Source organism: Microcebus murinus, chromosome 4 (genome assembly GCF_040939455.1).
Source record: "Microcebus murinus isolate Inina chromosome 4, M.murinus_Inina_mat1.0, whole genome shotgun sequence".
Lineage (NCBI taxonomy): Eukaryota > Metazoa > Chordata > Mammalia > Primates > Cheirogaleidae > Microcebus > Microcebus murinus.
This window is the reverse complement of record NC_134107.1, coordinates 4501771-4525005: the sequence shown is the minus strand read 5'-3', so window position 1 is coordinate 4525005 and position 23235 is coordinate 4501771. Positions and strand designations below refer to the sequence as shown.

The 23235-nt window shown below is 59.4% G+C and overlaps 2 protein-coding genes across 6 annotated transcripts in view; one reads left to right on the top strand and one right to left on the bottom strand.

Annotated features, from left to right (window-relative positions):
* Positions 1-78: 78 nt before the first annotated feature.
* RNH1 (ribonuclease/angiogenin inhibitor 1) lies at positions 79-12365 on the top strand. 5 transcript variants are annotated; one of them, XM_012769563.3, is made up of 10 exons: positions 79-217; positions 7509-7669; positions 9254-9424; positions 9701-9871; positions 10301-10471; positions 10544-10714; positions 10819-10989; positions 11154-11324; positions 11823-11993; positions 12085-12365. In XM_012769563.3, exons 2-10 carry the CDS (start codon positions 7584-7586, stop codon positions 12170-12172), a joined length of 1371 nt encoding a protein of 456 aa, XP_012625017.1. In that variant the 5' UTR covers positions 79-217; positions 7509-7583; the 3' UTR covers positions 12173-12365. The 5 variants fall into 5 exon arrangements, with proteins under 5 accessions (XP_012625017.1, XP_012625019.1, XP_012625016.1 ...); XM_012769565.3 differs by having other exon boundaries at positions 80-217; positions 7565-7669; XM_012769562.2 differs by having other exon boundaries at positions 213-340; positions 7565-7669.
* A 1359-nt stretch (positions 12366-13724) lies between these two features.
* PTDSS2 (phosphatidylserine synthase 2) overlaps positions 13725-23235 on the bottom strand; it is a 33864-nt gene continuing 24353 nt past the window's right edge. The window contains exons 5-12 of the mRNA XM_012769561.2: positions 17613-17747; positions 17193-17243; positions 16413-16526; positions 16091-16209; positions 15424-15538; positions 15190-15335; positions 14875-15060; positions 13725-14563 (exon numbers count right to left, since the gene is read on the bottom strand). Of these exons, the coding sequence (XP_012625015.2) occupies positions 14401-14563; positions 14875-15060; positions 15190-15335; positions 15424-15538; positions 16091-16209; positions 16413-16526; positions 17193-17243; positions 17613-17747 (1029 nt within the window). The 3' untranslated portion in view covers positions 13725-14400. The remainder of the gene's footprint in view (positions 14564-14874; positions 15061-15189; positions 15336-15423; positions 15539-16090; positions 16210-16412; positions 16527-17192; positions 17244-17612; positions 17748-23235) is intronic.

Sequence of the window (23235 nt, the reverse complement as noted above, 5' to 3'; positions counted from 1 at the left end):
GCCCCGCCCCACGACCCTGCCTCGCCAAGCTCGCGAGACCCCGCCCACCAGGCCGCGCCCCACCACCGACCCCGCCCCAGGGCCCGCCCCCGCTCGCCCTGCCCCGCCAGGGCCCCAGGCGCCCGCAGAAACCGGCCCCGTTCGGCCCGCCCCAGTCCGGAACCGGCCTCGTCGCGCTGCGTCTGCAGGCCAGCGACAGTCCCTCGGGCGCCTCGAGGTCAGTCCTTCAAGTGATGCGTCAGACGCGGCCAGCCCTTGCCGTCGCCAGCTTTGGTCGGCTCCTGTGCACGCGCGCCGGCGCCCCCGCGGCCCGGGCTGCCCGGGCCAGACGCGCCCCGAGGTGGGGCGGGGCGGAGTCGGGGGCGGGGCGGGCCGGGGTCTGGGGCGGTGGCGGCGGCGGCGGCGGGGGACTGGGCCGGGCGGGGGCGGGGCGCCCGCGGACGTGGCGCGCCCAATGGCGTCATCGCGCCTTCCCAGGGCATGCCGGGAGTCCCGGCGCGGTGGGCGGATCCGCGCCTGCGTGGTTCGTCCTCGTGCCACCCCAGTTCCTCCTCGCTTGCCCGGCTTAGCTGTCTTCCTGCGTTGCGTAGCCTTTGACCTTGTTCCCCAAAGAGCCGACCCCCAGGAAGCACAGCCCAGGCAGAGGACTCGCCCGCGTCCCACCGGAGCGCTGGCGGGCGGGCTCCCGTCCTGCGAGGCCTCGGGGGAAGGCACGTCCCTGGCGGTCTTGGCCCTCGGGCGGCCCCGGCACGGCCCGGGCGTCAGGACTGTCTCGGGGTTGGCTGCGATGGAGAAAGGGGCCCAGGCACCTTGAGCACTGGTACCGCACAGCCAGGCCGCCCGCGGTTCGGCGGAAGCTGGTGGATTCTCGCAGCACTCCTGGAGTGCAGTTTGACCTTAGAACCAGCAGGCCCCTTTCTGGGGTGATGGGAAACCTGGAAACAGTCTGTCCACACGTAGAGATCAGCTGAGGAATGCTCGTGTTTGCTCACAATGTGGCCATTAAAAGTTACATTGTATACAGATTCTTAAGTGGGGATTATTATAGCAATTGCAATCCCCGCAATAACAAAATTACCACCAATTTGTTATTTTACACTTCTGGAGGTCAGAAGTGCTAAATGAGTTTTAGGGGGTTAAACTCGAGCTCTCAGCAGTGCTGGTTCCTTCTGGAATTTCTCAGGGGGAATCTGCTGCTTTGCCTTTTCCAGCTTCTAGGGGCTGCCTTCCATCTTCGAACCCCTTTGTCTGCCTCCCTCCTTATAGGGTCACTGAGTGCACTGGGCCTACTCAGATACCCCAGGATGACCTCCCCATCTCAGAATCCTTAACCGAGTCACTTTTGCAAATTCCGTTTTGCCTCGTAAGTGACAACTCAAAATAAATGACGGAGGCAAAGATGTTAATGGAGGATGAGTCCAGAAAAAACTCCCGGAAAAACACAAACCATAGTCGTATCTGTGACTTTTTCTGAAGTGCAATTTGGGAACTCAGTTTTTAAAGGGGACGGGGCCAGGTGTGGTGGCTCACGGCTGTAATCCTAGCACTCTGGGAGGTGGAGGTGGGAGGATTGCTCCAGGCCAGGAGTTCGAAACCAGCCTGAGCAAGAGTGAGACCCCCTCTCTACTATAAATAGAAAGAAATTAATTGGCCAACTAATATATGTAGAAAAAATTAGCGGGGCATGGTGGCACATGCCTGTAGTCCCAGCTACTAGGGAGGCTGAGGCAGTAGGATCGCTTGAACCCAGGAGATTGAGGTTGCTGTGAGCTGGGCTGATGCCACGGCACTCACTCTAGCCTGGGCAACAAAGTGAGACTCTGTCTCTAAAAAAAAAATAAAGGGGGCAGGGCATACAGAAAGAAAACAAGAGGAGGGAGTGGGCAGTGAGACAAGTGGTCTCGTTCTTGTGAGGCCCAGGAAATCTGTATTTTACATAAGATCAGGCAAATGTTACAAGAGAAAAGGAATGAAGGAAGCATCCGTTATGTAGCTGTCCCTTGGTAGGTGGAAAAATGATCTCATCTCGTCTCTGTTCTGCATCTAGGAAGATAAACCTGTAACCGGCTGTGGTTTGGTTTGTGTTTTTCCTGGGCCAGTACTCAACTTTGGCTTAATAAACCTCCATCGACTGAGATTTTATTTGGGTGGATGCATTGAACAGACTTTAGTTTCAGTAGCTCAATTTAGACCGCAGACCTCAAAGTTACAAATTGCAAGTGCTTGTTTATGGGAGGCCAGCAAAGAATTTCCTTATAAGTGATCTGTGGTGACAGCCCTTGTAGGTGCCGGAGGCCTTTACTTGCCACGGAGATCTGGCTGATGTGATGTTAGTAGCAGCTGTTCATGCAGAAGAGGGTGTTTAGGACTCAGCCTCTGGGCTTGACCTTCATTTGCATGAGGAGTTAGGGGATGGTCCTGAGATTTTCATTTTCCCTTATATAAGATGACTTCACAGGCTTGGAGATTAGGACTAGGACACCTTTTGGGGCCATTCTTCTGCCTACCATACCTCTGTGTACCATTTTTATCTTTCTTTCTTTCTTTCTTTCTTTATTTATTTAGACAGAGTCTTGCTTTGTTGCCCAGGCTAGAGTGAGTGCTGTGGCGTCAGCCTAGCTCACAACAACCTCAAACTCCTGGGCTTAAGCAATCCAGGAGTTTGCCTCAGCCTCCCAAGTAGCTGGGACTACAGGCATGTGCCACCATGCCCAGCTAATTTTTTCTACATATATTAGTTGGCCAATTAATTTCTGTCTATTTATAGTAGAGATGGGGTCTCACTCTTGCTCAGGCTGGTTTCGAACTCCTGACCTCGAGCAATCCACCCGCCTCAGCCTCCCAGAGTGCTAGGATTACAGGTGTGAGCCACCTCGCCCGGCCCCATTTTTATTTTTTAAAAATCTGTGTTGTGCACAGACAAGGCGTATCAGCAGGTACACGAATGTCAAGAGTGCTTATCTCTGGAAGATGAGGATTCTAGAACTTTTCATTTTCTCATCTCTGTCTTCTGATTTATCTGCAGGGAGCACATACTGCTTGTGTGATAAAAACCATGTTAAAGTTGGCCAGGCATGATGGCTCATGCCCGTACTCCCAGAGCTTTGGGAGGCGTAGGGAGGAGGATTGGTTGAGTCCGGCAGTTTGAGGTTACAGTGAGCTATGATCGTGCCACTGCACTCCAGCGTGGGCGACAGAGCAAGACCCTGTGTCTAAAAGAAAGGAAGAAATAAAAGTTGGGAGGGGCTCTAGTGCACTCGGAGGCTCCCTCCACAGCACTCCCCTACTCTTTCTCCCTGTGTTCTCACCCTTCCCCAGGCTGCAGTAGCCCTCCTTTTCCTATGTAAGGGTGGAAGGAATGCATGCTGTCTGCATTCCGCAACTTGAGCACCTTGGCAGGTGCTGGACACACCCTTGGCCTGCAGGTGCCTGGGGTTGTCTGTACCTGTGTGGACTGCCCCTGCCCAGCCACTGGCTCTCCTGGAACCCTGGACCCTGAGTTGGTGATCCCCATCCCTTTGTCCTATTGGCACCCAGCAAACTAGGGCAACAAGCAAGGGCTGGCCCAGCCAAATTTTCTTCCCCATACTGAGTAACTCTTCACTATAGAACCCAGAAGAACCAGCCCCTCAGGCCACTGGTCAGCTCCTGGCTCCAGCCATGATTAAGGCAGGTCTGCAGTGAGCACTGTGTACAGTGCCTTTGAAACCACTCTCCAGTCCACCTCCTGTCCCACCACCTCCCGCCCTGCCAGGCCTCACCTCCTCCATGCCACCCGAGCACACCTGCTCCCCCTTACCTGCAGTAATTGCCCCCACCTCACACTCTCCCTACTTTAATTCTGTACATGCACCCACTCGACTGTGAGTCCCTGGGAGCTGACACCTTTGCCCTGTTTTGCTACAACTGTGCCTGGTACACAGTAGGTGTCCAATAAGCATTGGTTGAATGGATGAATGCCTGCGCAGTGGGAATACACGGAGCTCCTTGTGCTCCAAAAAACGCCTGCAGGTAAGTCACTGGGGGGACGCCTTGAATAAATGGGCCTGGGCGCGCGCGTGCAGGAAGTGCGTGCCCTGCGGTGGCGATGCACAGACTCTCCAGCCCACCTCCGCTCTTGCGAGCATCGCGCACTGATCTGAGTCGCGCTCCGCATGAACCGCCTACCCTAGGAGATCTTTTCCTGTCTGTAGCAGTCTTGTCAACTGGCAGGGTGTGCTGTGTCAAAGTATTTAACCATTTTCCTACTGATAGCTCTTTGGATTGTTTCCAGGTTCGGATAGTTACAAAACGCTGTGAAAGACATTGCTGAGCATGTCTTCCAAGCTCACTCCTGAATGTTTCTGCGGCCCGATACACAGAAACGGAGTGGCGCGTGCACGTTTCACAGAATTCCAAATTGCTCCCCGGAAAGCCTCGTCACATCTCCCCCACTCCCCCCTCAGCCACAACAAATTATGGTCACCCTTTCCATCTTTTCCTGTCTGGCAGCAAAAAGGGGTGTCTCGGGTGTGTTTTAACTTCTGTGTTCTGGGGAATTCCTGGAGGCCGGCCTGCTCGTGGGAGGCGGCATACTGTGGGTCCCTGGTGAGGGTGGGCGGCCCCCATGAGGGTGGGGTGCCAGCTATTGTGGGGGTCCGCGTGAGGGTGGGGTCTCACGAGGGTGGGGGTCCCCGTGAGGGTGGGGTCCGGCGAGGGTGGGGGTCCCCGTGAGGGTGGGGTCTCGCGAGGGTGGGGGTCCCCGTGAGGGTGGGATCCGGCGAGGGTGGGGGTCCCCATGAGGGTGGGCTCTCGGCGAAGGTGGGGGTCGGGGCGACGCGGGGTTCCAGTGACGGGGACCTTGTTGCTGGTGGGCTTTTCCGTGATGTGGGGGTCCCTGTGAGGGTGGGGTCCCCGTAAGGCTGGGGTCTCGGCGAAGGTGGGGGTCCTCAGTGTGGGGGTCCGGGCGACGCGGGGTTCCAGTGACGGGGCTCTTGGTGCGGGTGGGTCTCTCCGTGAGGGTGGGGGTCCCCGAGAGGGTGGTCAGGCCTGCGTCCCGGTCGGCAGAACTGCCTGGGGCGGGGGGAGGGCACAGGCGCTTGTTCTGGGAGGTAAAATCGAAAGGCCGGCTGGGGCCAGAAAGTGGGACGTGGGACGGGACGTGGTTTTGCCGCCAACCAGCGGAAAGCGGCCCGGGCTTCGCTCGCGTTTGGGCAAAGGCCGGGCCAGGCCCGGAGGGGTGGAGGGCAGCATGGGTGCGGGCCAGAGGGTCGGGTGGGCGGTGGCAGGGCGGGGCCCCCCCTTCCCGGGCGGACACCCCGCTGGGGCTCGAGGCCCCGCCCCCGCCCCGGAGCCCCGCCCCCGCCCGGCCTGCGCGGAAGGAGCGCTGCGGCGGCCTGGGCTCTGCGCGCAGGTGAGCGTCTGGAGCGGGCGGGCGTGATTCCGGGGGCGCCCCCTGCCTGCTTTTTCTGGGGGTCTCCCCGGGCCTTCTGATACGCGGCGGAGCCCACAGACTAGCAGGTCCGTGGGACCCGCCGAGCGTGGCCGGTGCCTCCCAGACGGCCCGCCCGGGCGCAGGGGCGGCAGAGAGGCCTGTGCCCACTGCGGTTCGGATCCCGGACGGACCGACTCGGCCCGCAGCGGGGAGCAGCCCAGCCAGGGGCGCTGGGTCCCCTGAGGGCCTGAAACGTGCCCTTAACCCGCTTGTGGGGCCTCGTAGCGTCTCGAGAAGGTTGCAGGCGCGGCATCTTTGGGGGATGTCACACGGGCTTCTCAGTGAACCGCGCAACTTAAGAGGCATCTTCCTGGTCCCAGGGCCCCGCCGGCGTCACGGCAGGGTCTGGCCCAGGGGGTGGGGGTTCAGCCGCCACCTCCACCCCACATCTATGTCCTTAATCCCAGACCATGGGCGGAGAACTCGCACGTGCTTTCCCGGAAGAAGACACTTGGGGTGCAGAAGGCAGCGGTGCTCCCAGGCTGGACTGGGGAGCGGGTGCTGGGCTGGAGGTCCTCACGGGGACGGGTCAGAGTTTCCATCTGCAGCCCTGGGCCCCTCCTCCCCCACCCCCACAGTGTGTCAGCAGATGACTCTCAGTGCCTGTGAATTCCAGTCTGTTTGTGTGACCACACCCAGGCCTCCCTAGGCCCCGACCCAGGCGGGGCTGGTTTTGTTCTTGTGCTCAGGGCAGTGGGCTGGGTGACCCTGGTGAGTTACTGGTGCCCTTGCTTGCCTCAGTTTCCTCTGCAGGCCTGTGTGAGCATGTCTTCCCTCCTGGTTGGCACCAGGGCCACCTCCTTCCACTTTGGCCACTGTCCCTGTCACCCTGACCAGCGCTGGGAAGGGAGTGGGCAGGGCCCCCTCCCCCCGCAGCAAGGCCAGGCCGTGCCAGGCGTGGGTAAAACAGGAGACAGAGCAGCGTTCCAGGAAGCAGGGGGATTGGGGAACCAGGAACTCATGTGAGGCTGCGTTATCCTGTTTGGCGCCTTTGTAGAGGGCGGCTGGGGTTGCATCATCCCCAGCAGTGCGTCTTTCCCGGGTTTTAGAACGAAACCCAGCTGCCCCTCCGCCTGTGTCAGTGTCACGGGTCACTTTGTCCAGGGAGCCCTCCCTGGCTGTCCCAGGGTACCCCTCCAGGTTCCCTACACCCCGGGGTGGGTCCTGCCCAGCCCTTGTCCCCAGCCACTGCTTGGCAGCTGCTCAGGGAACGTGTCCGCCCGCCAATGGCGTGTGCTGGAGCCCGCCTGGGTGGGTGTCCCACGGTGCTCCGATGGCTTCGCTTTCCTTTGACCTGGGGCAGGGCAGCTGTGCTGTGCTCTCGGCTGGGTCCTCAGGGACACCCTCGCAGTGCCGCCTTCATTCAGGCTCTGAGCTTGTCCCTGGTGAGGTTTTGGGACCTGTTACCCAGCCTGCCTGACAGCCTGGCTCCTCTGTGGCTGGCCCTGGGTGGCACAGAGGATGATGTCCCCAGCCCCAGAAGGGGGTCTTGGAAGCTTATGCCCCCAGTGGCCACGCAGGAGCACCCTACCCTCTCGGTCTTGCCCAGGGGTCATGAGGCCAGGCTGCATGTGGCCTCCTGGAGTCCAGGATCCTGGGGGTCCCTGACCAAGTGGGAGCCTGACCCTCCTGTCCTCAGAGCGAGATGCAGGCCAAGCGGACAGGAGGGTTTCCACAGCCCCTGTGCTGCCCTGGGTTCTCCAGGCCCACAGAACACCCCACTCCCACCCTGCCGTTGTCCAGGCAAACAAGAGGCAGGGCTTCCTGGGCCAGACTTGCCATCCCCACCTTCTCCTGGGCAAGAGGTGCCCACTGAGGGCAGGTGGGGAGGAGGTGAGGCTGGCATTGGCATCCCACATCCCTGTCCCCAGGCCTCCTGACTGGTGGCCTTAGCCAGGGGAGCTGGTAAGCGCAGCCTCTGCCCCACGTCTGCTCCGGGGGGCTGAGCAGGAGAGAGTGACGACAGGGAGGCTGTGGCTCTTCCCGAAGCACCAGCCCCACTGGGGGCCTGTTTGGGCTTTTTCCCCCTTTGCAGAATCTCTGGCCTGTCACACTTGGGGGGATTTGGCTGAGACGTTCCCTCTGACGCAGGCGCCACCTCAGCTCCACCATGAGTCTGGACATCCAGTGTGAGCAGCTGAGTGACGCCAGGTGGACGGAGCTCCTCCCGCTGATCCAGCAGTACCAGGTGGTCAGGTGAGGCCCCGGGCCGCCTTGTGGGTGCTGGTGGGGGCAGGCCTGTGGGCATGGGCTCCTTCGGGCAGTGGCTCCCACCTGGCAGGCAGACCTCTGGCCTCTGCCCCGGCAGACACACAGGTGGGTGTGCACTCGGGAGCACTTTATTTATGGGCGTGCAGCGTGAATGTCACGTAATTTTCATGTGGCATGAAATGTTATTCCTGTGCTCTTTCCAACTACTTAGAAATGTAAGACCCTTTCTAGACGCAGGCTGGGGCTGGCAGGTGGGGTCTCTGGCCCATGGGCTCGGCTCCTCCCTTCCTCTGGTGACACGGGCGCAGGACCGGGCTGAGGCCCCTGGGTCAGCGGCCGTGGAGGTGCTGCCAGGCCCTGCCGCTCCGACTGGCTGCTGTCCTCCAAGTTCTCACAAACCGAGCAGTGCCAAAGGTTTCACAGCAAGAGACGGGTGCCTGTGTGGTCCTCCCGTGAGCGTGTTATGTGAAGTAGTTTCAGATCTGCATAAGAGACAGGGAGGTAGCACAGGGCTCCCGTGCACCCTCCCCAGCCTCCCTTGATGACAGCGTCCAGTGGCAGCTGAGCACTTGGCAAAACAGACGCCAGCGCTGGCCCTGAACAGGTCCAGCTGCAGGCACGAGTCTGCTTTCCCACCAAGTCCTTTCCCTGTCCCTGGTCAGCCCAGGGTTCCACGTGGCGTTTGCTCCTCCCATCCCCTCAGCCCCTCCTATCCGTCGCCCTGTCCAGCCACGTGCTGGTGCTCTGACAGCTGCGAGTGCGGGCTCCCTCCGTTTGGGCTTGTCTGGGGTTTTCTAGTGGCTGAAGGCGCATGTTTTTGGCAGAAATGCACACACTGCTGTCAGGTCCTGCCGGCGCAGGCTCGTGGGCCTGTCACGGCACCACACGGCCACCTGGTTAAGGTGGGGTCTGCCGGGCTTCTCCTCTGTGCAGCTGCTGTTCTCCCCTCGTCACTGGCCAGTGTCGGGGGAGGCACTTTGAGATTCTGCCGATACTGTTTCTGCTCAGACTCTGGCCTGCTGGTCGGTGGCTCGTATGGCTCGTACTGGAACGGCTGTTGCTGTGGTATTGTGACTGTCATTCCCTCCACATTTATCAATGAACGTTCTTTTGTGAACAGCTGGCTTCCCTCCTACCTGTAATTATTTGTTTACTCTGGATGGCTTGAAGATAGTTGTTTTGCTGAGTTACTATCGAGCATCATTGTTTATTTTTGCTCACGCATCTCACTGCCAGAGCCACTCCCGCTGGCTGCCGTGTCCTGTCCCAAGCACTTCCCCCAGCCGTCACCTCTCTAGACAGACCAGGCGCCCTCGTGCTCTGTGCCCCACGGCAGGACACGGAGAATACACTGCGCCCCAGACACACATCTGTACGTGTTTGAGTCTCTTAAACATTAGTTTGTAAAGCAATTCTTCCTGTTTTTTGTGTTGTTTTTGAAACATCCTGGTGTGACCCATCTTGCTGATTTCTTGGCCCACTGCTGGGCCACACCCTGCGTTGGGCGTGGTCCTTGAGTGTGAGGCTGGTGTGGCCACACGGTGACTCCAGGGGTCCTGCCCTCTGCAGGCTGGACGACTGTGGCCTCACGGAGGTGCGGTGCCAGGACATCAGCTCCGCCCTGCGGGCCAACCCTGCCCTGACCGAGCTCAGCCTGCGCAGCAACGAGCTGGGCGATGCCGGCGTGCACCTGGTGCTGCAGGGCCTGCAGAGCCCCACCTGCAAGATCCAGAAGCTGAGGTGAGTGGGCGCCCCTGCCCGGGCTTGCAGGGGCTACGGGGGGCAGCGGTGGCTGCGGGCGTGTCATCTTCAATCAGAGGCACACGGGGTGGTGTCCACACATTGCGGGGCCGGGGCCCCTCCTGTCACCACCCTGCTGACAAGGGCTTTGCAGACACGGCCCGCCCCGTAGCCCTGCAGACCCAGAGCCCCGCCCAGGGAAGGCGCAGGCACAGACCTGCCCCCTGCAAGGTGCAGCCTGGCCCTGGGGAGGCCCTGATGGCCGGTGTGCGCCAGCCTGCAGAACTGCTGCCTGACCGAGGCCGGCTGCGGGGTCCTCCCCGCCGTGCTGCGCTCTGTGCCCACCCTGCGCGAGCTGCACCTCAGCGACAACCCCTTGGGCGACGGGGGCCTGCGGCTGCTCTGCGAGGGACTCCTGGACCCCCGGTGCTACCTGGAAAGGCTGCAGTGAGTGTGTGCCCTGCGGGGTGGTTCCCCGCTGCCCCCTCCACTGCTCATGGGCTGCAGGGAGCTCTGAGGAGGGGACTGGGGTCTCCTCGTCTCCCACCTCCCGTCCAGTTGCCCTTGCAAGGAGCTGGCAGCCATCCTGGGACCCCATGGCGGGAACCGGGTCAGGTGGCCCAGCCAAGCGTGTGATTTCTCCCAGGTCTGGCGGAGCCCTGGGGTGTGAGGTGGGCCTCTTGGTTGGTGAAGGGTTTCCAGTGTCCACATGGGCTGGAGCTCTGGGCGCTCCCTGCCCAACCTGAGCCCTGAAGGTGGCTCTCTGGGCCTGGGCGCTCCAACGGTGCTAAGGGGACACCACCTCCCGAGGGGCTCCCTGGCGCTGCACCCTCGGCCGGTCCCGTTCGGGGGCTGAGACCTGCTTGCCTACCCCAGGCTGGAGTACTGCAACCTCACGGCTGCCAGCTGCGAGCCCCTGGCCTCGGTGCTCAGGGCCAAGCCGGACTTCAAGGAGCTCATGCTGAGCAACAATGACATCGGCGAGGCTGGCGTCCGCGTGGTGTGCCAGGGCCTGAAGGACTCCGCCTGCCAGCTCGAGTCGCTCAAGTAGGCGCGGGCCGGGCAGGGGGTGGGGAGCGGGGGTGGGGTCCCTGCTCCCACACTCATCTTGTGCCCCAGGCTGGAGAGCTGCGGCGTCACGGCAGCCAACTGCAGGGACCTGTGCGGCATCCTGGCTTCCAAGGCCTCGCTGAAGGAGCTGGACCTGGGCAGCAACCAGCTGGGCGACGCGGGGCTGGCGGAGCTGTGCCCCGGGCTGCTGCAGCCCAGCTCCCGGCTCAGGACTCTGTGGTGAGTCGGCCTCCTACAGCAGCAGGGGTGGGGAGCGGGGGTCGGTCGTCCCGGGAGCCCTCCCCACTCCCGGAGCGTCTGTAGAGCGTGTCGCTGCCCTGCAGGCTCTGGGAGTGCGGCATCACCGCCGAGGGCTGCCGGGAGCTGTGCCGCGTCCTCAGGGCCAAGGAGAGCCTCAAGGAGCTCAGCCTGGCCGGCAACGAGCTGGGGGACGCGGGCGCCCGGCTGCTGTGCGAGAGCCTGCTGGATCCCAGCTGCCAGCTGGAGTCACTGTGGTGAGGGGCAGCGGGAGCGGTGAGGCGCTGGGGCTGCCAGCTCAGCCCTGACCCTCGGGTCCTGCCCGGGAGGGGGTGTGGCCTGGCAGGTGCCCGGTAAGGGGGTGCTGGGGGCCTGGGGGAAGGGCCGGTGCGGCTGTGGCCCAGCCCTCGCCTGTCCACAGGGTGAAGACCTGCAGCCTCACCACCGCGTGCTGCCCCCACTTCAGCTCGGTGCTGGCGCAGAACAAGTCCCTGCTGGAGCTGCAGATGAGCAGCAACAAGCTGGGCGACGCGGGTGTGCATGAGCTCAGCCAGGGCTTGCGCCAGCCTGGCTCCGTGCTGCGGGTGCTCTGGTGCGTGTGCCTGTGGTTCCTGTTTTAACAGTAAGCGGGTCAGGGGTCCCACGCTTGAAGCCTGGTCTCCCCCACTCTTGCTAAAGCACCTTCTGTAGCAGCTTCCTGAGACCCGTCATACGGAGGTAACCGTGGACGCTTTGGCTGGGTGTGGAGTCCTGGGCCGCACGTGGGCCCTCGGCACTGGCCAGTGGTGCTGTGCTGTTTTCTGTCTTCTGGGAAGGCTCTGCTGTCCTGATCTGTAATCCACTGTGATCCTTTGGCAGCTTCTAAAGAGCTCTCTGTCCATTGTATTCACGGTCTGATGTGCCTGGGGCCAGACTGGGACTGAGATACAGCTGCCGGGCTGGGGGGGGGGGCAGTCGGAGCAGGCGTATTACAGGGTCCTCGGGCATGCAGGGCGTGGGCCCCCGTCACCATCCCACGGTCTGGTGGCAACACAGGCCCAGGTCACGTGGCCCATCCTTGGTGCTGACCTCTACACCCTGCTCCCCCCAGGCTGGGGGACTGTGAGGTGACTGATGGTGGCTGTGGCAGCCTCGCCTCGACCCTGCTGGCCAACCGCAGCCTGCGCGAGCTGGACCTCAGCAACAACTGCATGGGAGACCCGGGCGTCCTGCAGCTGATAGAGAGCCTCCGGCAACCGGCCTGCGCCCTAGAGCAGCTGGTGTGAGTGGACGCCGGGGTGGGGGCTCAGGCAGACCAGGGCGGGGGCGGGCGGCGGGGACACCCAGCCCACTCCTTGCCCACCCGTGCGCAGCCTGTACGACATCTACTGGTCTGAGGAGATGGACAACCAGCTGAGGGCCCTGGAGGAGCACAAGCCGTCCTTGAGGATCATCTCCTGAGAGCACCGCTGGCCACCAGGCTACTGAACCTGCTCTCCCTGGACAGCAGACTCAGCCCACCCACAGGGTGGACCTGCTCCCCGGGTGCTCACTCTGTGGGTGTCCTAGCTTTGCCTGGACAGAAACGCTTAAATCAACTTATTTTAGAACATTTTAGACACTTTATAGTCATTAAAGCACTTTTGTGGCAGGAGGTGCCCGTCCTTCCTTGTGGGGCCCCCTGAGGAGACTGCGCTGCCCAGGACTAGCAGTGGTCTTGCCCTCTGTCTGCCATTATTAACGAAGCCCACCTCCCGCCACTCTGGGGGAACGGGGCGTGTCAGCCCGCAGGTGGCAGGACCTCTTGGCTGTGCGTGGCCTGCCGGGAGCTGCCCTGGCCTGACCGTCTGCAGCCTGGGGCTGAACACCGCCCGCCCGCCTTCCCCTCCGGCCTGAGCCCCGTCAGCTCTGCTCTCTGCATGGGGTGGGCGGGCGCAGCTCAAGCCCCGCTGGCCTCGTCTTCCCTAGGGCAGGGCAGCCCAGGGGTGACCTGTACGTCCAGAGGGGGCTGCTGCACGAGGCCTGCGGGATGCTCCTCAGTCTCGGAGGCCCCAGTGCCTGGCAGAAACTTCAGGTTTGCTGCTGTGACGCCCGTTAAGGTGCCCACCATCTGAAGTTTCTGTGACAAATCTGATCCCCTACTCAGAGGATCCAAGGCTCCCTGGAGAAAAGGGTGACCCAGGCCCGGGGCAAGAAACGCACAAGGTGGTCCTGGAGTGTATTGTAGCCTCAGAGACCAGAGCTGGGACAAGTGAGGATGGGATGGGGCAGAACCCCAGCAAGGTGCCACCTCCACCCACCCAGACGCAGCCCAGAGGGGTGGCAGTGGCCTAGGGGGCGTGAGGGAGGCGGTCCCTGCAGCGGGGAGACGGGGCAGCCACTCTCACCAAGGGGTCAAAGCTGCCACACGTGAGGGACCAGGACAAGCCTCCAGGGGTGCTGAGGGTGCGTCAAGCTGCTCCAGATGGGCATGAGGGCAGCCAGCGTGACCCTGGCCCTCTCAGGGCCACAGAGGCCCATGGAGGGACAGCCTTGGGGACACAGCACAGGACTCAAAGACACTACTGCGGGGAGCTGACCTGCCGGCTCTTGGGCAGGGCCTGGCTGGGCGCTGGGCAGGGCAGGGCGTCAGCACGTCCTTGTGCAGAGGCGTCTGGGGTGCTGTTCTCAAGTGCGCCCCACATTCCAGCCTCACGACTTAACGGAGAGTGGAAATTTTCCACTGCACTTTTGACTCTTCGTATGCATTTGAAAATTTTCATGGTAACCTTTTAAAAATTCCAGCCTGAGAATGTGGCTGCCCCTCCCAGGAACCCTGTGGCCACTGCCCAGTGGTCGCCAGCCCCATCGCGCAGCCAGGGACAGATGCAGCAGGTGGGGAGGTGGCCCGGCGTCCCACACACGCACCCGCCGTACCCAGGGGCCTTGGGCAGAGGCAGAGCCAGCCTGCTGGCCCCACCGTGCTTGGCGGGGTTTCCCGGGAAGTGTGGGAGGCAGGGAGGAGGAGGCTGCAGACCTTTGTCGCCACTTTATTTGTTCTCTTTGCTCATGGGGATGACCCTAAATTCAGGGAGCCACAGACACGGGTCTCAGCACCCAGTTACAGGCCTCTGGCCCTTGGAGTTTCTGACTCAGTGTACCCTGAGGGGCCAGTCCAGCGATCCACACACCGCCAGGTCAGTCTGCCTGACGAGGACTCGAGGAAATGGCTCAGTGCTGCCGCCCGGATCGACGCCTCTCGCCACGGAGTGTTTGTGGTCGACTGTCCTTTGTACACGCCGCCAGGAGGGGCCTCTGGACCCCACCACGCTGCCTCAGAGCAGCTGGGGCACAGGGCGTGGAGAGGGGGCAGCCGGTGCCAGGCGGGGCCGTGCCAGGGCCGGGTGACGGGGCACTCGAGGTCGGAGGCCAGTGGGCTGAGCGGGCAGGAGGGGAGCAGGGACCTCACTCCAGACGAACCAGCTGCCCTGGAGCCAAGGACACACGTGCATACCACACGCAGTCACCCGTGTGCACACGCTCACATGCACACACGTAGAAGCAGCCAGGGCGGGGCTCCCTTCACCCCCTCCTCAATCCCTGCTGAGTGGAGTGCGCAGGAGGAAGGAAAATAAAACCTCAGGGCAAGCCCGGCAGCGGTTCTGAGCGGCCTGGGTTCTGGGAGGCCCCCGGGGTGGCTGAGGCGCAGGTCAGTTTGGAGCTGGCTCCTCCGTCCCCTCTGCCACCCCAGGCCCTGGCAGGTCTTCGTCCAGCCCCAGCAGGTGCTGGTCCCCGTTGCCAACGGCTCTGCCTGGGCCTCCCCTGCTCTGCTGCTTCTGCCGCCGGGTCTCCTTGTACCTCAAGGTGATGTCCCTGGGGGTGGGGGCAGGGAGGCCCGATCACACCTGCTCCCGCACCAGCCCCCGGTGCAGGCCCCTGGACACCTGTGCACCTTCATCCCTTCAGAGGTCAGGAGGGCCAAGCCCCTGGGAGACCGTGGGTCAGGAGGGGCCCAGGCTGGCTGTCCCAGGAAGGCCTGCACAGCAGCAGCCAGAAGTTGGGCAGGGACAGCTGCTCAAATGCCACTTAAACAAACTGCAGCAGAGCTTGTGCCAGGAGACGAGGAAAACAGCTGGCCGGGGCAGGGGCCCTCCTTTAAGAACACCATCCCTGCCCCCACTGACCGCAGGAAGAAGCGCCAGACGGTCCAGGTGAGCACCAGGATGGAGCCGAGGGTCCAGCACTGGGAGATGTAGAAGGGCAGGGACAGGGTGAGCGTGTGCGGGTCGTACTTCACCACGATGAGCAGCTCCGTGACCGTGATGGCTGCCACCAGCCAGGCCTGCGGGCCCAGCTTCCTGTGGGGCTTCCTGCAGAGGGGGCAGCAGCTGGCCCAGCTCCCCAACCCATGTGGGGTCCTCCAGGCCACCACACCCAGGCTCTGCCTCCTGCCCTCCACGCCTCCTCCCCGCACCCCAGCCCCGGCCTGCAGCCCTCACGGGTCGTCCATGAAGTCGTAGATCTCGCGCATGGCCACGCCGCCCACGTTTACGAAGAAGACCAGCCGCAGGAGGACCAGATAGTGCTCAGGTGGCATCCACAGCACGAACTTCAGGTAGAATGTGTTCAGTTCCGCCAACAAAAACTGGAGGACGGAAGAGCGTGCGGAGGAGGGTGAGCCCTTGCTCTGGCTGCCCAGTCAGCCGCACGACCACAGGGCAGCCCGGCCTTACCACCAGGATGATGCCACACACGGCCAGCCAGCGGCGCAGGCTGGAGGCAGGTTTCCACTCGAAGCGGACCCAGCTGTAGGGCGTGAACTGGAAGGCGATCCTCTTCATCTTGCCCCTGGCGACCAGACAGCCATCAGCCTGAGGACGAGGGCCTACCCAAGCCCCACCTCACACCCCAGGACTGCTCTGCTCCAGGTCACGAGGTGCCGCCAGGCCACTCTCTAGCTGTGGGGCAGCGCCAGCCCCGGGGACAGAGGCAGAGCAACTGGGTGTAGGCACCCAGGCACAAGCCCCACCTGCCGCGGGCCTCCCGTTTAGAACCCGCTTCCATCCCAGCCAGCGCGGCCCTGGCCCCAAGTGGGCCTAGGGCACCGACAGGAGGAGAGACCTCCCCAGTATGGCCACAGGACTTTTCTTAGACGTTTGTTTCTTTTTTTCAAATTCCAAAGTAAAAACAACAGAGAGCTGGCAACTGCTTCATAACGAGACCACAAGCAAGGGGCAGTGCCAGGGTGGCTGGTGCAACACAGTGGAGATTCTGGAAGGCCCCCCCACTCCCCAGCAGCATGTTGGACAGGCCTGGCCCTTGGGTCCACCGAGGCAGGGCAGCAGAAGTCACCTCAAGTGCCACACCCACCCACGTCCCACTGAGGTTCCCAAGACGTACTTGTAGGTTGGAATGTTCCAGAGGCCCTGCCACTTGTAGGTCTTCAGGGACAGCCACTCGAGGGTCTTCATGCCGCAGTAGATGCCCAGCCCATTGCAGATGAGCACGTCCATGATCCACTGGGGGCAGGAACCAGGGGGGAGGCAGACACCCGTGGGACCCCCACCCAGCACCAGAAGGCGACACCTTGCCCCACAGATCTGGGGGCACAAGGACTGGCCACACCCACAGCCAACCCTATCACGTCCGGCCTGCCCCAGGACGCACCAGCCCCACCCCAGGCCTGAGCCCACCGCCCTGGGAGGCCGCACAGGGCACCTACGTGGTCCCACCAGCACTCGCTGAAGTTGGGCAGCTGGTGCTCGAGGCTGTACTCCAGGAACTCGAACATCACGCTCACTATCATGCACATCCACCAGTCCCGGATCATCAGCGTCTGTGGGACGCACGCCAGGGTCGGGGCTCATCGCTGAGCGTGCAAGGGGGGTCTCCTCGCACACAAGCCTCACCCACGGGGAATGCCAGCCCCACCTCCCAACCAGCAGGGCCCCCCGGGCCCAGTAAGGTCCAGGGTGAGCATGTGAGGTGGGCAGCTATCTCCCCAAGAGCCTTGATTTTTAAGACTTTCAGCAAATGAGGCAGTGTCCACATGCCCAGGCCCTGAGCTCAGACCTCCACAGGGAAGGCCTGGTCCCCCCGCCAGGCCAGCCAAGGCCGCATGCCGGGGCTACTGCGTAAGCGTGGGGTAACTCAGGCACTGCTCTTGGCCCTGTAGGTAGCGCCAGCCCCCTCCTTCAGAAGTGGGACAGGAGTGGTGAATGAGCCCAGGCTGGGGTGGGACTTCCTGTCTCTCTCTCTCTCTGTCTCCTTCCCTAACTGGCCCCTGCAATGCTGGGGACAGAGCAAGGATCTGTTCCAGCCCTGATGGGAGACTCGGGGCTCCCAGGAGTGTTCACAGACCCTGCGGGAGGCACAGTGCCTCACGGCCAGGGCTCTCTCACCCACCACACTCAAAGCGCACAGAGGGTCAACCGTGTGGCCAGAAACAGCCCAGAGTGCAGGGCAGGGAAGGGTGTCGGGTCAGAAGAGGAGGCTGCCATACCTTCAGGTACCAGCCGAGAAAGTGTGCGGGAACAAAGCCATCCAGCTTGTCCTGTGGGCGACAGGCCTGACCCTCAGGTGCAGCCCCACCCCTTGCTTCAGCTCCCCCATCGCTGGCAGGCCAGTTGGGACCACAGAACCTCTGAGCATCGCCCGCCGGCCTGGGGGACGCTCCCTCGGCCCCTGCAGGTGACACGCCGGACAGCCCAGAGATCAGGTGCCCCACCCCTGGGAGCCCCATCTAAACTGACTGGCCAGAGCAAGTCTCTGGACCAGGAGGAGACCCTCTTGTGGGTGACAACCTCATGCAGTCACGGAGCTTGTGAAACCCCTTATGCCTGGGCACCCAACACGGTGCCTGACCCTCGGGGGGCCAGTGCCGCACCTGAGAGGGACCCACCTCAGGACTCCCAGCCCTTACCCAGACGTTGTGGAAGGGGTCAGTCTTGTTGTCTGCGTCATAGATGAGGCAGTTTCCCCCATAGTCCCTCTCTGGCAGTGGGACCCCCAGGCTGGGGTCGATGTATTTCAGAAACTGCCGGCCATCCTGCACAGTCTGCAAGGCCAACGTCATCGTTAGTGGGGCCAGGAGTGGGTGGCGGCTGGGAACTCGGGTCCCATGTGTGGCTGCGTCTCCGTCCGCCTGTCCAGTGCAGTGCCCTGCCTCGCTGGCTCTCCCACCCTAGGCAGGGCTGGAGACCAGGGGTCCTGAGACCTGGCAAGGTGGCGGGTGCGGGAGGGAACCCCTAGAGTTCTGCCCCACGTCTCTGCACCTGTGCTCACCCCGGAGCAGGTGGTGGGACTCGGAACACCGGTCAGATGGGCCACGGAGGCGGCCGTGTGCTTCTGCCTTTGCCCGCCACCCCCAATGGGTCTGCAGGGCCAGACACCCTCATGGAGGAGTCACCTTCATGGGACATCTCTTCTGTCTTCATATGACACACAACAGCCTTTCCCAGACACACAGACACCAATGTTAGCCAGATGTTCCTCTTGGTCTTAGAACCACTTTGGGACTGTCCCTCCAGGGAGGGGGTTCGCCCTTGAGTAGGCCTGACTCTCCCTTTAAGCCCCTCCAGCCACCAGCCAAGTGACAAAGAGGAGGAGGCTCGGTGGCCTGGAGACCAGATGGCCAAGCAGAGGTCCAGGAGGCGCGGCGGGAATGAGAACATGCAGGTGGCTCAGCGCAGGCCCTGGCCACACAGAGAGGAGGCCCCCCATCGGGCTCGGCCGGGGCTGGAGCAGGTGGCACACAGTCTCAGGGGACAGAGGCGGACAGTGCAGGACACGGTGCTCTGCCTTGTCCTGCAGCACGAACCCCTCCGAGTGGGTGGGACAGACTCCCAGGGTGTGGGGCAGTAAAGAGTCACTGCCCAGGGAGAAACCTCACAGACACCCAGCCAGGCGGTCGGGTCGGCACCACCAGTGACAAGCCGTAGTGATGGCCTGTGCCTGGATCCTAGTCAAGCCATGAGAAAGACAGCACACAAATCCTAACTGATGCCCATGCCCAAATCAGAAAAAAGATTCCAGGAAAACTACTGGACAATACAATTACGAATATGGATGCAAAAATCCTAGACAAAATACTAGGAAACCAAATCCAGCAGTATACAGAAAGGGTTCTACACCATGACCAAGTAAGATTTATCCCAGGAATGCAGGGATGGTTCAAAATAAGAAAATCAGTCAATATAATACATCATGATAACCAAGGGAAAAACCCATATCATCATCTCATTTCACACAGAAAAAGCATTTTCATGATAAAAATGCTGAAGAGGCCGGGCGCGGTGGCTCACGCCTGTAATCCTAGCACTCTGGGAGGCCGAGGCGGGCAGATTGCTCAAGGTCAGGAGTTCAAAACCAGCCTGAGCGAGACCCCGTCTCTACCATAAAAATAGAAAGAAATTAATTGGCCAACTAATATATATAATATAAAAAATCAGCCGGGCATGGTGGCTCGTGCCTGTAGTCCCAGCTACTCGGGAGGCTGAGGCAGGAGGATTGCTTGAGCCCAGGAGTCTGAGGTTGCTGTGAGCGAGGCTGACGCCACGGCACTCACTCTAGCCTGGGCAAGCAAGTGAGACTCTGTCTCAAAAAAAAAAAAAAAAAAAAAAAAATGCTGAAGAACCTAGGAATGCACCAGAACTTCCCCACCTGATGGGGCACCCATGAAACCCCACGCTGACAGACTCGGTGGGTAGAGACCTGGTGCTTTCCAGAGACCAGGAGTAAGACGAGCAAGTCCGTCCCTGCCGGCTGCAGTCAACACCGCACTGGAGCCTCCAGACAGGGCAGTTGACAAGAAAAGCAAGGAGAAGGCATTCCGACTGGAAGCGAAGAAGCAAAACTATCCTTATTCGTAGATGACACGATCTTGAATACAGAAAATCCACCAAAAAAAACCCCTTTTCCAAACCACAAACTATTAGTGCTAATGAACAAGCCCAGCAAGGTCTCAGAACACAAGGTCAACACACAAGAGTAAGTCGCAATTCTATGCACTGGCAATGAGCAAGGCAAAAATGAAATTAAGAAAACAATTCCGGCCGGGCGAGGTGGCTCACACCTGTAATCCTAGCACTCTGGGAGGCCGAGGCGGGCAGATTGCTCGAGCTCAGGAGTTCGAAACCAGCCTGAGCAAGAGCGAGACCCTGTCTCTACCATAAAAGAAATTAATTGGCCAACTCATATATATAGAAAAAATTAGCCGGGCATGGTGGTGAATGCCTGTAGTCCCAGCTACTTGGGAGGCTGAGGCAGGAGGATTGCTTGAGCCCAGGAGTTTGAGGTTGCTGTGAGCGAGGCTGACGCCACGGCGCTCACTCTAGCCTGGGTAACAAAGCGAGAATGTGTCTCAAAAAAAAAAAGAAAGAAAGAAAACAATTCCATTTACATAACATCAAAATGAACAAAACACCTGGAAATAAACTGAATGAAGTGCAAAATTTAAACTCTGAAAACTACAGAACATTGTTGAAAGAAATTAAAGACCTAAATAAATGGAAAGACTCAATAGTCTTAGGGTGACAACATTCCCAACAGAGATCTACAGACTCAGCACGATGTGTATTAAAATTTCAACTGCTTGGCCGGGCGCGGTGGCTCACGCCTGTAATCCTAGCTCTTGGGAGGCCGAGGCGGGCGGATTGCTCAAGGTCAGGAGTTCAAAACCAGCCTGAGCAAGAGCGAGACCCCGTCTCTACTATAAATAGAAAGAAATTAATTGGCCAACTGATATATATAGAAAAAATTAGCCGGGCATGGTGGCGCATGCCTGTAGTCCCAGCTACCCGGGAGGCTGAGGCAGAAGGATCACTCGAGCCCAGGAGTTTGAGGTTGCTGTGAGCTAGGCTGACGCCACGGCACTCACTCTAGCCTGGACAACAAAGTGAGACTCTGTCTCAAAAAAAAAAAAAAAAAAAAAAAAAACCTACCCGAGCAAGAGCGAGACCCCATCTCTACTAAAAATAGAAAGAAATTGGCCAACTAAAAATATATAGAAAAAATTAGCTGCACATGGCGGCCCATGCCTGTAGTCCCAGCTACTCGGGAGGCTGAGGCAGGAGGATCATTTGAGCCCAGGAGTTTGAGGTTGCTGTGAGCTAGGCTGACACCACGGCACTCTAGCCAGGGCAACAGAGTGAGACTCTGTCGCAAAAAAAAAAAAAAAAAAAATTTTTTTTCACCTGCTCTTTTTACAGAAATGGAAAAGGTGATCTTTATATTCATTTTGAAACGCCAGAGACCTAGATAATTCAAAAGGACCTTGCAAAAGAAGAACAAAGGAAGAGGACTCGCACTTCCCAATTTCAAATGTTCCTCCATGCATCTACCACACACACCCACCCCACCCTCCTCCCCCTGCCCGCCCAGGTCACAGTCGCAACAAGGAGCAGCTGAGAAACTGTCACATGCAGGAGGAGACTAAAAAGACCAAACATTTAGATGTAATGTGATTTCCTGGGACAAAAAGAAGATATTAAGTAAAAACTAAAGAAATCTGAATAAAGAATGGACTTGAGGTAACAATGTGTCATATTGGTTGTTTGTAATAAATGTGCCAAACTAATGCATCATTAATAGTGGAGGCTAGCACTCTGGGAGGCCAAGGCAGGCAGATCGCTCAAGGTCAGGAGTTTGAAACCAGCCTGAGCAAGAGCGAGACCCTGTCTCTACTAAAAATAGAAAGAAATTAATTGGCCAACGAAATATATATAGAAAAAATTAGCCAGGCATGGTGGCGCATGCCTGTAGTTCTAGCTACTCAGGAGGCTGAGGCAGGAGGATGGCTTGAGCCCAGGAGTTTGAGGTTGCTGTGAGCTAGGCTGATGCCACGGCACTCTAGCCCGGGCAACAGAGTGAGACTCTGTCTCAAAAAAAAAAAAAAAAAGTGGAAACTGTGTATCAGACATATGGGTACTCTCTGTACTGGCTTTGCAATTTGCACATCTGTTTTAAAATTAAAAGTTTATTTTAAATAAATAAATCAAAATACTGACCATTAAAACAAAAATCAATCCAAACCACACTGGGTCTCCAAAGAACAGACACAATGGCCACTGAACACACAAAACGATGCTCATGGTCACTCGCCACCAGGGAAATTCAAACCGAAACCACAATGAAATCATCTCACACCAATTAGGATGACGATAATTTTAAAAAACAACCCCCCAAAAAGGGGAAATTGCAAGTGATTGTGAGGACGTGGGAAAACAGGAACCCTGTGCACTGCTGGTAGGGATGGAAATGGTACGACTGCTGAGGAGAACAGTTTAGCAATTCCTCAAAAATCAATATACAGGTGAGCCCCAGGTGACGGGCAAGGTAGGTGCCTGAGGGCATCGTGAGGGGAATTTGAATGTAAAAAATGTAAAAAACACAGGAGAAAATCTTTTTTTTTTTTTTTTTTTGAGACAGAGTCTCACTCTGTTGCCTGGGCTAGAGTGTCGTGGTGTCAGCCTCGCTCACAGCAACCTCAAACTCCTGGGCTCAAGTGATCTCCTGCCTCAGCCTCCCGAGTAGCCGGGACTACAGGCATATGCCACCATGCTCAGCTAATTTTTTCTATTTTTAGTTGTTTGGCTAATTTCTTCCTATTTATAGTAGAGATGGGGGTCTCGCTCTTGCTCAGGCTGGTCTCGAACTCCTGAGCTCAAGCAATCCTCCCGCCTTGGCCTCTCAAAGTGCTAGGATTACAGGTGTGAGCCTCCACGCCCGGCCCACAAGAGAAAATCTTAACAACCTGGTATTAGACCAAAAAAATCTTAGATGTGACATCAAAGTCACAATCCATAGAAGAATCGTGAATGACACTGTTAAGCAATGGAAGGACAAGCTACAGACTTGGGGAAAATACTTATGAATCACTCATCCAACAAGGACCTTATATTAGGACGACATGAAAAACCATCACAATACAAGACTACAAAAACTAACAACCCAATCTTTGAAAAGGGCAAACACTTGAACACTTCCATAAAGAGACACCCACGTGGCAAACGAGTGCACGGAAACGCGGCCGGCACCACTAGACTCAGAGAAACGCCGATCAGAGCCCCGAGATCCCACCGCGTGCCGCCTGACGACCCCAAGTGCTGACTGGAGCGCGGGGCGAGACAGCTCGCAGCTTCTCAAAGTCACCCCCACCGAGCCGGAGGCGCTGCTGCTGGGTGTCACCCTGGAGGGTGGGGCCGTGAGCACACACGGGAGTGCCCAGCTCTGCTCACGACGGCCCTGGCCCTGACAACCAAGTGCTTCCCGCATTTGGCGCACAGGCCGCTGTGGTCCAGTGCAAAGGAACGCCGTCAGCCCAGAGGAGCTGCGAGAGCCTGCAGAGCACCCAGGACACCGCCCGCCTCCATCCACAGGACGTCTCCGTCCACACGACGCCTCCCAGACACAAAACTGCAGAGACGGGCAGATCACTCACTGGTGCGGGGTCAGGGCAGTTTCCACAATCTGTATAAGTGCTAAAATTTGTAGATGTGCACAGCCACCCCCTCCCAAAGTCAATTCTGCCATGATGATAAGTAACC

What these genes read in the sequence shown, in the direction of transcription:
- RNH1 (XM_012769562.2), top strand. Translation starts at nt 234, where the DNA reads ATGCGTCAGACGCGGCCAGCCCTTGCCGTCGCCAGCTTTGGTCGGCTC. An exon ending in TCCCGGCTCAGGACTCTGTG is followed by an intron (nt 10,715 to 10,818) that starts GTGAGTCGGCCT and finishes GCTGCCCTGCAG; the next exon opens with GCTCTGGGAGTGCGGCATCA. An exon ending in TCCGTGCTGCGGGTGCTCTG is followed by an intron (nt 11,325 to 11,822) that starts GTGCGTGTGCCT and finishes TGCTCCCCCCAG; the next exon opens with GCTGGGGGACTGTGAGGTGA.